Raw genomic sequence first — 13,785 nt, 5'->3', positions numbered from 1 at the left:
TGATCATAGGAAAGTCTCACTTATATAAACAGATGTCAGAATATTATGATATTCTTACTCAGCTTTAGCCATGTATGATAAAAACTAATATTCTGATTGATTAGAATTTATCTCTGTAATGATGGATGGTAGTGGAAAAACTATTGATTAATTCACAACTTTGAAGGTGAAAATATATATGGTCATGTCAATAGTACAGAAAGAAAGAATCTAAAAATGATTAAAGGAATAGTCATGAAAGCCAGTTATGGTGGCATATTCCTTCACTCCCAGTACTTGGAAGGCAGAGGTAAGTGGGTCTTTGTGAGTTCTAGACAACCCTGGTCTCCATACTGAGTTCCAGGACAGCTAGGTACTGCATAGTGAGACCCTGTATACACACACACACACACACACACACACACACACACACACACACACACATGATTAGAAGAAAAAAAAATCTCTTAAAGCAGTCATTACTAAAAAGAAGTTTTGTCTGTTTTTGTTTGGTTTTTGGTTTTTCGAGACACAGTTTCATTGTATAGCTTTGGAGCTTGTCCTGGAACTTACTCTGTAAACCAGGTTGGCCTCAAATCACAGAGATTTGTCTGCCTCTGCCTCCCAAGTGCTGCTGGGATTAAAGGCCTGTGCCACCACCACCTGTCTAGTTTTTCGAGACAAAGTTGTTTTTTTTTTTTTTTCTGTGTAGCCCTAGCTGTCCTGGAACTCCTTTTGTAGACCAGGCTGGCCTTGAACTCACAGAGATTCACCTGCCACTGCCTCCTGAGTGCTGAGCTTAAAGGCGTGCACCATCATGCTAGGCTCAAGAAGTTTCTAAAAACTCAAGTGAAGACCCTGAAAATAAACAATAAGCAATGCTTGTATGGTGGCGTCTCCCTGGAAATTAGTCTGGCTCCTCTGTGAGTCCTGTGTCATTTGACCCAGTTTTTGAGGTCAGCTCTCTCGGGTTGCATCAAAGAGGAATAAGTAACTAACTCACCAGTAAGACCCCTTTGGAGAAATCCTTGTGCCTTCATTGGACACAAGGTAATTACACAAACAGCAAACAGTAGACCTAGAAGAACTAAGAATTTGCTCTTAGAAAGAAACAGAAGCAAGCCGTTGAGAGTATCCCCTGTCACACGTCGCTCTCTCTAAATTGTCAGGTCTGAGGATCTATAACGCTTCATTCAGCCTTTGAGTGGTTGGGCCTGGATTGTTCTCACTCTTCAGTCTCCTCACTGAAAACAAGCTTCAGTACTTGAAAGAGTTAACCACAAATTTACCACAGAATGTCAACTTGATTTAAATTAACGTGTTATCAGATTTAAAGAGGAGGAGGAGGAGGAGAAGAAGAAAACAGGCGGGGAAGAAACATCCCTGCTCTTTCTCTGAAAACTAAAGAGTTTTCCCCTCAAATCTTGGAAACTGCTTTCTTGGGAAAGAGGCATATTTTTAGCAGAGATGTGCTAAATTGGTAAATCTCACCCACAGCCTTCTGGAAAGAGACAGAACCTTCCGAGAAGTTAAATTGTGTTGATGAGGAGATTTTTCAAATGGATATCGGTGGGATTTCCCCTGATTTGTAGGCCCAGTGCTTGTGCGGTCATGTGATCACCGTGGGTCCACGGCCAGCCTATCTCTGTGGTGAGTTCTAGGTCAGTCAGGAATACATAGCAAGACCCTGTCTCAAATAAATAATAAATAAAAAAAATAGAGAGATAAACAATAAAATAAATAAATAAATAACCAGAAAAGTAAATATGGTGTAGGATAGCAATTTAGGATTAGAAGAGAAACAGAAAACAAAACAAAAAGCTATGGAAAATAAGAGGCACCAGGAGTAACTGTGCTAAGCATTGCCAATGCCATAGTATAAGAACATATATTATGCTGTATATTATAATAGGAATCTGTGTTGAAACATGAAACCAAGGCCGGGAGATGGTTCTGTGGGTTTGCTGCACAAGCGTGAGGGCCTGAGGGCATTTCCCCAGCATCCCATAGACTCTGGTATGGCTGTGCACTTTCAAATCCCCATATTAGAGAACCGACAAGGTGGAGACAGGCACACCCCCGAGCTCAGTGGCTAGACAGCCTACCTAGCTACCTACGGCTGCGATTGTATCCTCTAAGGAGTACGACGGCAGTCAGATGCCTCTGGAGCCTGGACAACAGTTCCTCAGCCTTAAGAGCTAAAAATTGCCTCAGAGAAGCAGAACCTGAGGAAGCAGTGAGAAAGGGCACGTAATGGATTGGCTGGTCCCAGACAGGGAAACCTATGTGAAAAACTGAACATCAAGAGCCCTCAGGTGTGCCTTCCGTCAGGGGTACTAGTGGGATCTCTGAGGACATTGTCCTTTTATTCTAAAAAGACTCTTAAGAAGCTTGTTTTCCTTTTCTTTAAATGAGGAGTTTTCTCTTCACAAAGGTTCTTTTTGCTCTAAATTAGGCTCTGAACAGACGTGTCACTACCACAAGGGCAGGAAGCAGATGCTCAGCTGAGTTGACAAGCTTGGCGGGGAAAGCCACCACAGCCTGCCCACTGTCAGCAAGTGTCAAGCATGCAACCCGGTGTCAAGCCACTGGCCCCAAAACTCCCTGGAAACTCTCAAGGTGCTGGGCAGGAAGAGGTTGACGTCACCATAGATGTTGGGGGACTTTAAACAAAACTTTTAGAAATGTTTCTCTTGCCATTACCCAGTAGCATGATAAACTGACCTCTTTCCCTGGGGACATGAGCCAGTTTGGGGGGCTAATTTAATTTATATGTATGTATCATATGTTTGTATGTATTCATTTATTATTGTTATAGTTTATAAATACATCTTAAAAGAAGCACTGCTTCTCTGCTTTATGAAATAGTGTTAGCACAGCTCAGTGGCAAAGTGTTTGTTTAGCATGGATGAAGGCCTGGGTTTAATTCTCAGCATCACACAAAATAATAAAAACAAAAGCCTAAACTGATGATAAACTTTGCCATCCCGGAGCTCGGGAGATGCTGAGGAAGGAAGGGAATGAGTTTAAGGTCAGCTTAGACTTAGAAAGTTCGAGATCAGTCTGAGTTAGAATCCCTGTCTCTAAAGATATACTCAGCAGTAAAGTGTTTAAGCCATAGTTTAGCCTGTTTAAGGTTCTGGGATAGATCCTTAACACAATAAAAGGGGAAAGAGAAGGGAAAGGAAGGGGAGAGAAAGGAAGGGAAGGGGAGAGAAGAGAAGGGAAGGGAAGGGAAGGGAAGGGAAGGGAAGGGAAGGGAAGGGAAGGGAAGGGAAGGGAAGGGAAGGGAAGGGAAGGGAAGGGAAGGGAAAAGAAGACAGAGGAGGGGAGGAGGAAAGGGAAACTCACTAACAGTAAGAACTGGGTTAATAAGGTTCCTTCCCTCCCTCCCTCTCGCCTTCCCTTTTCTCATTCCTTCCTGGAAAAGGCCATAGGTGTTGAGGACAGGAGGAAACTCCATACGTACTCAGACGTGTGGCAGCTGACCTGTAGATGGTGCCTGGAAGATCTATGAGGCCGTGGAAATACTCTTGTTCCTACAGGATTAGGACTCCACATATATCCTACCTGAGATGTTCCTGCAAGGAATCTCTTGAGCCAGACAAAGTGCACAACCTCTGTCCACACTGTTTTAAGTTCCAAATGCAAAGTATCGGATCCTAATAATTCCAGCGATCTATGCTGACAAAACCTTGCTCTGGGCCCTTCTTTCTGCTCTAGATGTTAGTGTAATGGGAGAGAGTTACAGGCTTCTGGTGTGCTGGTCTCACGGGAGTAATGGACAATGGCCTACGTGTACATCATCTCTGTGTTTGTACTTGCATCTCAGCCCTTGGCTTGGATGTCAGGAGTCCAGGCAGTATTTCTCTCCCGATAAGCTCCTGGAGGCCGAGAGGTAGGTTTTACTCACCTCTGACTTTGTGACTCACACACAGTAGGTGCTCAATACATGGGGAATGAATTAGTGAGAAAATGACTGGACCAAGAGATAGACAGAGAAATAATCAGAAGCTCAGCCCCATGCATAGGATGTCCCTTGTCACTGTTTCTTCCTCCTGTCACATCTACCTTTACAGCAGCTTCTCCGTCAGCCCTGAGAGGCACGTACCCATCTTTGTCTTTTGTTTTTTATTACTGGGAGCACAAAAGAAAGCCAGTTTCTGAAGGAGGTATCTATTTTGGTCCCAAACAGAAAACAGTGGGTGACTTTGTGGGCAGAGATGGCAATTCCTGAACAAGGTGTGGTGACTCATGACCAGAGGTGCTCAGAATTTCCTCTGTTCTGTGGGCTTCCGAGGCAGACGCGGCTACGGCGCTTTCTGTGAAGCTCAGTCAGATGCAAGGAAAGCACCCCAGGCTGCTCTGTTAAAGCAGCAAAAGGAAAACAGGTAGAAAAAGCTGCAAAGGAAACAGCAGGATCCAGAGAGTATGGGTTCTAAGGACAAGGTGGGTCCTGAAGAGCTTCTACCAGACTGAGATGTAGTGGTATGTGGTTGTAATCCAAGCACCTGGAAGTCGAGGAGAGGGATCAAGATTTTGACGTCATGAATTTCTAAGCCAGCCTGGGCTACATAAGACTGCGTTTCAGAAAGAAAGAAAGAAAAACGAGGCTGAGGCTGTGCCGGGCAGTAAAGGGCTGTGAAAACATGAGGATCTGGTTGGGAGCCCTACGCCCCACGGGAAAATCTGAGTGTGGTAATGGTGATGTCGGCCTGTAGCCCCAGCAGCAGTAGCAGCGGGGCTGTGGGAGACAGGAGGATCCCCTGGGGCTTTCTCACCAGATGGTCTAGCTGAGCAGGTCAGGCTCAGAGAGAGACCCTGTCTCGAAAATAAATAAAATAAAAATGAAAAGAAATAAGATGGAGAGATAAAAGAAGATAGAATGTTGACCTCTAATCTCCACACACGTGTATATACATGCACATGAATACACACATACACATACTCACGCACACAACGAAATGCAAGAGATCCATCAGGTAGGCCATTCTGCTAGACCCTGGAGCTGCTCTGTAAGGCAGGTGGTAGGCAGAGATGCTACAAACTCAAATTCTAGAACCGTTCTAGTTGTGTTACATCAGCTGCTGGTTTCACTGATCAAAGACAAAGTTTGTCAGGTATAAAGTGGAGATAGTAAGAACTACTTGGGTTTTTTTTTTTTTTTGAGAGCCAGAGGCTCACTATATAGCCCTGACTGGCTTGGAACTCTCTATGATAGCGGTTCTCAGCCTGTGATTGTGGGTTAACTAATACATTACAATACATGACAGGAACAAAATGACCATTATGAAGTAGCAACGAAAATAATTTTATGGTTGGATTACCACACCATGAGGAACTGTATTAAAAGGTCGCAGCATTAGGAAGGTTGAGAACCATTGCTCTATGTAGAAGAGATCCATGGAGATCTGCTGCCTTGGTTTCCCAAGTGCTGGACTTAAAGGCATAAACCACAATGCCTGGCAGAACTATCTTATTTTGAAAATTGACCCAAGAGATATTGATTTAACACAATACCTGAAAAACTACACATAGACAGTTAACACAACCTTTCGTTGTTATCATCACTGTTTAAAATGCTTCTGGAGCTGGAGAGATGGTTCAGTAGTCAAGAGCACTTGTTTCTCTTGCAGAGGACCCGGGTTCAGTTCCCAGCACCCACATTATGGCACACAACGTTTCATAATTCCAGTTTCAGGGGATCCAATCAATCCCTTATTCTGCCTCCTTGGGCACCAAGCACATCCATGGAGCACACACACACACACACACACACACACACACACACACACACACACACTTATACACAGAAAATATACTAAAATCTTTTAAAAATTTTAAAGAAAAAATAAAACGCTGCTTCTTCGTTGAAATCACTTACTGTCCAGGCATGTGAACCTAAGCCTCCTGCCTGCTACTGCCTTGAGAGTGACTGACTGAAGCCTAGATGAAGTCGGGTATCAGGTTAGAAGCCCTGGCGTTGACCATAGCCAGGGATGTCATGTGATACTGGCAAAGCTAGTCAGTAATCCATCATGTAGAAGAGATCTACTAGAGACAAGTAACACCTGTAGGTGTGGAAGGATTAGAGTAGGATGAGGGACACGCACAGTCTTGTCTGAGCAGAAGCATTATTATTATTATTACTATTACTATTATTATTATTATTATTATTATTACACACACCCATGAGGGCACATCTGTCATGTGTGTGCATGTGGAAGCCCGAGATCAACCTCAGTGCTATTCCTCAGAAGTGATCCACCTTTCCCTTTGAGATATCGTTTTCCACCAGCCTGCCGATTTGGCCGGTAGACCAGCAAGCCCCAGGGATTTGCTTTGCTTTCTCAGCATTGGATTGCAAACATACATCACCATGTTCGTCTTTTTTATGTGGGGAAATTATTAAATTTTATCAGAGAACCACTATGTACCTGGCCCTCATTTTCTTCAGACACACATTTGTAAGCATGTATATGTAGTATATATGACAGATGTAGTTTATCTGTTTGGTTGTTCTGTTCAGTTCCTCAGTCTTTCGTTTGCCATGCATGGATAGCGGTCCACGTATACAGGAAGACCGTATCAATACTGTCTTCTAACATCTGTTATTCTTAAGCACCCTTCTGAGCTTGGTTCTCCAAAAGCCCTTCTCAGAGGTCTTCCTTAGTTAACCAGGCAGCACTCTGCTCTCTATATTCTGACCACGCACAACATTCATAGGCTGTGTTATACAGATCTTGCAACCTTTGATTAACATTTGATCTTCTTTGGAGTTGCTTCCCGTTTCAGTCTCGAGTTCTGTGTGGGTAGGTAATGTGCATGCCTTCTGTTACCTGAGAGCCTGCTGCTCACAACAGGGCCCAGGCACTGACAACACAGGCCTCATGTTGGAGCCTGTTTGAGCTAGAATTTCAAGCAACCAAATCCCTATCCAAAAAGAGTGCTTTAGAACAATATCTCCAGGAGTCCTGTAAAGTGTGGGAAGTTCTTCTCTAGTCTCAGTGAACAAAAGTGAAATCACGAAATCAGACCAACGTGGGAATCGTTTATGTTTCCCCTTCTCCTTCTCCCACTTCCCCCTTCCTTCTCTTCTTGTGGTTTGTTCATTTTAAAACAGTCTCACTGTGGAGCTTTGGTCTCACACTCACAATCCTCCTGCACCAGTCTCCAAGTGCAGGATTATAGGTGTACACACCATGCCTGGCTGGGCCATTATTCTCCTTCTCTAAAGTGTTAGTTGGGTATCAATCCTCACTGTGTCTTCATTGTCTGAAGACATAACAAACAATGTCATGGGCATGTCTGGTTTTTCTCCCTAGAGAGTCTGGCTTCACTGGTCTTAAGAAGTCTCAGTCATCACTTTCACAAGCATCCCAGATGCACACTCTAGTGTGCAGCTGGTATTGGGCAACACTGTTCCTCAGCCAGTCCCCAGTGAGACCTGTGTTCTCTTATTGACAAAGGGAAATCCCAAGATGACCATAAAATCAAATAGCCAAAAACTATCTGAACAACTGTTGGGGGAGGCTGCTTGCTTGTTCCCAGATGTCCAGGACCAAAATAATCACACAGAAATCTGTATTAATTGCAATACTGTTTGGCCAATAGCTTAAGCATATATCTGGCTAACTCTTATATCTTAAATTGACCCATTTCTATTAATGTATCACCATGAGGCTGTGGCTTACCAGCAAGGTTCCGGTGGGCGCCAGTAGAGGTGTCTGTCTCCTGTGGGCAGCTACATGGTTCTCACTGACTCTGCCTACTCTCTCTATATATATTTCTTTCAGTCGGGCTATATTCTGTTAAGCCATTGGCCGAAAGCAGCTTCTTTATTAACCATTGGTAATAAACCATATTCACAGCATACATCACCTCCCCCTTTCTGTCTAAATAAAAAGGAAGGCTTTAACTTTAGCATAGTAAAATTACATATAACAGAACAGGTATCAAGCAAGAATTACAGTTACAATATTTATATCTACTTTGGCCTCCTCCAACAAACAACATTAGAGTAGAAATTATCTAAAATTCCAGGGATGACTTAACTATTGCTTTCCCTGCAGATGGGTGCCTTCCTTGAAAACATGGCGGGGAATTGGTATGGAATGGAATGTTGCTGATACTGCTCCCTGCTGATACTGACTCTCCCTTGGCAGTCTTCAAAATAGGAGCCCCTCAGCAGACATTTAATCTTCCCTGTGAAAGAACAAGGGCTGTACCTTTTCTCATCCCTATAATCCTAATACATGAATGATGGCTGGATGAAGGAAGGGATATCACTTCTGAGAATCAGGATAAAGATGTACAGGAAATATTGGGCCAATATTCAAGAGACCTGGGTTCTAGTCCAGCCTTTATTTAAAACCCATTTAGAGATGAAGGGTTTATAACATTTTTAAAGAATTATTTTTTATTTATGTGTGTGTCCATAAGTACATGCAGGTCAGAAGAGGTCACTGGTTCTAAACAGGCAGTTGTGAGCCTCCCAGGAACTGAACTCATCAAAAGTAATGTGTGCTCCTAACTCCCAAGGCATCTCAGCCTTGGGGCTTATAACTTTTTTTGAAGTGATGTACTGAATGAGGGTGTTCTTTTTTTCTCCCAGGGGATGGCTCAGAAAGAGAAGAGAGATAGCTCCACAGTCCTTTTGAGAAACAAGGGCATCACTTGAGGGAATAAATTCCCTTGGAAAGCAAATAAGCCTAAGAAGACTTCACCAAAACACAGTGATGTTTTTACCCTCCACCCACAGCTTGAGCAATGCGGAAATTGTAATCATGCTACAATGAGAGTGGGAAATAACCTGAACTGAGCTATCAGACTCTGGTCTGTTGATGCTGGGTGACCTTTCAATCCATATCCTACTGGGCTTGTCTTTGGTTGGTAACTTCTCTGATTTCCAACAGTACCCTAGAATAAAAATGCTTTCTGTGGAGAATGTTTTTATTTCCAGAATTCTGGACATAGAATGTTGGAGCTGGAAGGGGATTTCAAGAGATCTCTATCAACCTTCTCCTGCAGCAAGAATTTTCCCGAAAGCTGTGGCTTCCTAGATCTTGCTTTTGGTTCTTCTAACATCATTAGGTGTTTGCTCCAAACTCCACTTCTTTAAAAGTTCATTTGTCTCCTAATTGACCACTGCTAGTATGCTTGCTCTCTTTCTTTCTTTCTTTCTTTCTTTCTTTCTTTCTTTCTTTCTTTCTTTCTTTCTTTCTCCCTTTCCTCTCCTCTCCTCCTCCTTCTCCTCCTCCTCGTCCTCCTCTCTCTCTCTCTCTCTCTCTCTCTCTCTCTCTCTCTCTCTTTCTCCCTTCCTTCTTTCCTTTCATTCATTCTTTCTTTTCTTTTTGGGGGGAGGCAGGTTTCAAGACAGGGTTTCTCTGTAGCTTTGGAGCCTGTCCCAGAACTCATTCTGTAGACCAGGCTGACCGCAAACTCACAGAGATTCACCTGCCTCTGCCTCCCAAGTGCTGTGATTAAAGGTGTGCACCACCACCACCTGACTGGCATGCTCTACTTCTTAAGGAAATTCATACTTTGTGAAATTTATGTACATTACCAGGCATTATGGAAAATGGGGTGTTAACCTAGTGTATGGAGGTACAGTCTACCTTCATGGCATTCATTGCTAGCACAGGAATGATTTCCACAAGAAATTACACAAAAGTATTTAGAACTCTCAAAGTTTTTGAGTGTGTGTGCTTGTGTGTATGTGTGCACACATCTCCGGGGCTGGGGAGATGGCTCAGTTTGTAAAGTGCTTGCTGCATAGGTATGATCCCTAGTGCCCAGAGAAAAGCTGAGTATGGGTGCTGGAAAGATGGCTCAGCACTTAAGGACACTTATTGATCCTGGAGAGGATCCAAGTTCACTTCCCAGCACCACCTGGGAACTTATAACCATCTGTAATTCCAGTCTCAGAGAATCCAATGTCCTCTTCTGACCTCTGAGGGTACTAGGTAGTTGTGTGGTGCACATATAAACATGCAGACAAAGCACTCATGCACCTAAAATAAAATATTATAAAAAAATGAAGAAAAGAAAAGCAGGATGCAGCAGTCATACCTTTAATGCCAGTCCTGGGAAAGAAGAAATGGGCAGATTCCTGAAACTCTCTGCCCAGGCATCCTCGCCCAACCATGTAGCCCCGGGCAAGCAAAAGACAAACAAAAACCTATCTCCAGACAACAGCAATAAAAACTCCCAAATGATAAAGCAAACTCACGTGAATGGCGCAGGCAGATGAATACCAAAGTTGATCCCCCATCATTCATATGCACACATTTCCACGTGAACACAAAAATCCCAAGAGTCCTTGTCTTTGGGGGGAATGGAGTGGTGGAGCTGTAGAACACACAAGCTGTTCTCTCAGAGCACAGCCAGTTGATACATAAGTGCATGGAATCAATTATGGTTTTTTTTTTTTCAGTTCTCAAAGCTAAATGGAGCATAAGCGTGGATTCTATACCTATCTGTCTATTTAAGACACTTAAAAAAAAAGTCATGACTCTTTCATTAAGCATTGCCAATGCTTGGCAAAAGCCCATCTCTCCAGGGTCTGTTCTGAAGAGGAACACAGCCACGGTGGCTCTAAAGTGTGGAGACACTGAACGATCACGTGCGAAGCATGGGTCAGAATAACAAGAGTAAAGATGGGAAATTCTGGGGTGGGCAGCAGCCTTTACCAGAAGGGACAATTAGACAAGCGTGTCACCTTACTGGGTTTCCACACCTTTTGCTTTTGACTCTACAGGGATGAAGGTTTGGTTACAGAATTCCTAGAATGAAAGATGATCAGAGGGTATCTCAGAATTTCCACAATTCTGAGAAAGGCGCCTGTAGTCACCCGCTGTGTTGGCAATATCAGGGAGAATTCTCTTTTTAACCACATCCCAACGCCCAGTGATATAGAGACTAAGAACACCCAGGTTGACTAATCCATCCCTTGTGCCACATCACACTTTTAAATGGTGGCTTTTGGAAATTTTCAGAATGAAAATCTGCTTTAGCAATCAGCTAGAAATTGCATATCTGTTGGCAGTCTGTTTTATTTCATTAAAGACCTCTCTCTCGCCCCCGAGGAATAGAAGGACTTGTTTATTTTTCTAATCATTTTCAACTTAAGATTTATTTATTTTATATCTTTAGGTGTTCGGCCTGTGTATGAGTCTGTGCACATGTGCACGCAGTGCCTATGGAGTCCAGAAGAAGCTGTCAGGCCCCCTGGAACTAGGAGTTACAGATGGCTGTGAGCCACCATGTTGGGTCCTGGGTTCTCTGTAAGAGCAACTAGCGCTCTAAACCAGGGAGTCATCTCTCCAGCCCCATGAGCTGTTTAAACTGGAGGCTTCCTGGAGGAAAAAGAAATCTGAAATGAATTACCTCTTGCTCTGGGGTAGTATCTGAGACACTTTTGACCTCAGTTCTCCAGTCCATTTCATCATCTTTCCCACCGGGAACCAATTTTCCTCTCAACATAGCTCCTTGCCCCTGTTCCCCTCTACTCTCAGCCAGGGTCGCCACTGGTCCTGTTTTCAACAGGACGGACAAGCTGAGTTTGAGCCTTGCAACCATGATGATCTGAGTTTGGGGTTATTCTGCACATTCATACCATCCACACTGCCAAGTGGTTATAAAGTTGCAATATACTTTTTACATCTCGTTCAACAAACGTGCTCTAGAAATGGTATTCCCTAACGTTTTCGAGTAGTTTTTCATTGCCTACCAAATACAGCTACAACATTTTGAGCTGTGGGCTCGAAATGCAGCTCAGTGGTAGAGAACTTGTCTAGCACATTCAAAGCCTTTCTTTTCAACCCAACAATACCGGAAAAGAAAAGAACTTCCTGACCAGGGATTTAATTCCTCTGGCCTAGTTCTTATCTTTCCGTCCTTTCCCCCATATCCCCATATTCCTGCCCAGGATAGAGACTACATGGGACTGCTTATTCATTCCCCGTGCAGCTCTGTGTCTTGTGTCCCACGTGTCTTTTCATCCTAAATCTTCCCTTACGGAAATTTACCAGTCTCCAGGGCTCAGCTGACACGCGACCTTCACGAAGGCTTTTGTGACAGCTCCACACGCCACAGCTCTAAACACACTTCAAGCTATGTCACTGCCATTTCTCCATACATGTATGCATAAGAAGAGCATGGGCAGGTATTTGTGCAAAACCAAGCAAATCTAGTCTATATGGCAAGTTCCAAACAATCCAAGACTACATAGTGAGAGACTCCCATTTCTCTCTCTCTATATATATATATTTCCCCCAAACCTTACTTCTCTTTCTGGGTTAACAAGAAAAAAAGCAGCATTAGAAAATCCACCCTCAATTAAGAGGAGTTATTTGATACCCAAGTTGGTGATTTTTATTTCTGAAAATAATATCTGAGAAAATCCATGATGATGGAATTCACTATTAACATACATGTCCATGTGTACACATACAGAAGCTACACACAGAGGAGAGAAAAGCTGTGTTCTGAAAATGAGTAAATTTATGTTTTCTGAATTTGCTATAAAATCACACTCACAAGGATCTCCCCAAGACAGCAAAACCAAAGCATCCCTGGGAATGAAACATTTCTGAAGTCCTAAATGGTCTGCTTCATAGAGTTACTCATACTTTAGGCATGTTAAATATGACTTTGAGAGGTCTCTAGTAGCTTTTTAGAATTACCATACAGTTGTGTTTAGGGGTGTAGAGAAAGAATAATAGAAAATGTATTAGGTGGGCATAGTGTCCCAGGCCTATAATCCCAGCACGTGGGAGAATGAGGAAGGGAATCTCCAGTCTAAAACCAGTCTAGGCTTTATAGTGAGTCCTAGTCTAACCTGGGCTACATGACTACCTGAAGGCAAGCAAATACCAGATAAGTGGAGCACATTTATCAAGAGTTCAATGTCATACTTGTTTCTATATAGTGAAGTTTGAGGCCAGCCTGGGCTACATGAGAATCTGTCTCAAAACAAACAAACAAACAAACAAACAAAACCTATAAAGGACTATGAGTGATGAAATCCTTCATGCCATTCTGAGCAAAGTTTATAGATCAGGGACCACTGAGGCACAAAGTGAGGTTCTGGTGGGCCACATTGAACAGGTAGAAACCCCTTCTCACTCTTTCCTACCTTAGTGCTCCCTCTGGTTCTGCAGCTGAGGAGTTTTAGGCTTCCCAAGAGTCCATTAGCCTTCCCAAGATTCCCAGGGCAGCTTCTGGCCTCTTACCTGTAAGACAACTGGGTACTGTGATGAATGAGAGTAATCCTAGCATCAGCAAACGTGATTCCATCATCCTGGCTCGTGGAATCAGGATGGAGCAGGGAACTTGATGAAGTGCTCTTCAGTATGTTGGGTCAGCCTCCTTCCTGCATCCTACTGGGAGGATGCCAGGACAAGGGCTGTATCCTCTCGGGCTGTCATCTTGGCGGCTTCTTATAAAATGTCAATGACAGTCAGGAGTTGTTCTATTTAAGCATTAGCTGATCGTCTCAGCAGGAAGTTGTGCCTACTCTCTTCTGTGATCTCATATAGGAAGTGTTTTTTTGATGACAATATAGTTTGCGGTAATTTCTTTAACCAGCTTTTTTTTTTTTTTTTTTTTTTTTATCAAGCTCAATTACTGGGAGGTGTGGGCTGTGTTTGGTGAGAAGGATTAGGCTCCACTTATGAATCCTTTCTTGTGCTTCACCCATAAAAGGAAAAGGGAGATTCCCCTGCCGTTGCAGAGGGGTGAGCAAGCACTTCTTGGCAGTGGTCTCAGTTGAGGTTTTGTAAACTGAGTCCCCTGGTGAGGGGG

General features: G+C 43.4%; 1 protein-coding gene across 1 annotated transcript in view; it reads right to left on the bottom strand.

Annotated features, from left to right (window-relative positions):
- Il2ra (interleukin 2 receptor subunit alpha) overlaps window positions 1-13,435 on the bottom strand; it is a 40,362-nt gene extending 26,927 nt beyond the window's left edge. Inside the window, exon 1 of the mRNA XM_050150502.1 lies at window positions 13,215-13,435. Coding sequence (XP_050006459.1) covers window positions 13,215-13,281 — 67 coding nt within the window. The 5' untranslated portion in view covers window positions 13,282-13,435. The remainder of the gene's footprint in view (window positions 1-13,214) is intronic.
- Window positions 13,436-13,785: the final 350 nt, after the last annotated feature.

The sequence above is a fragment of the Alexandromys fortis genome, unplaced genomic scaffold, assembly GCF_014885135.2.
Source record: "Alexandromys fortis isolate MF-2015 unplaced genomic scaffold, M_Fortis_MF-2015_v1.1 scaffold_69, whole genome shotgun sequence".
Taxonomy (NCBI): Eukaryota; Metazoa; Chordata; class Mammalia; order Rodentia; family Cricetidae; genus Alexandromys; species Alexandromys fortis.
This window is presented reverse-complemented; position numbering and strand designations above follow the sequence as displayed.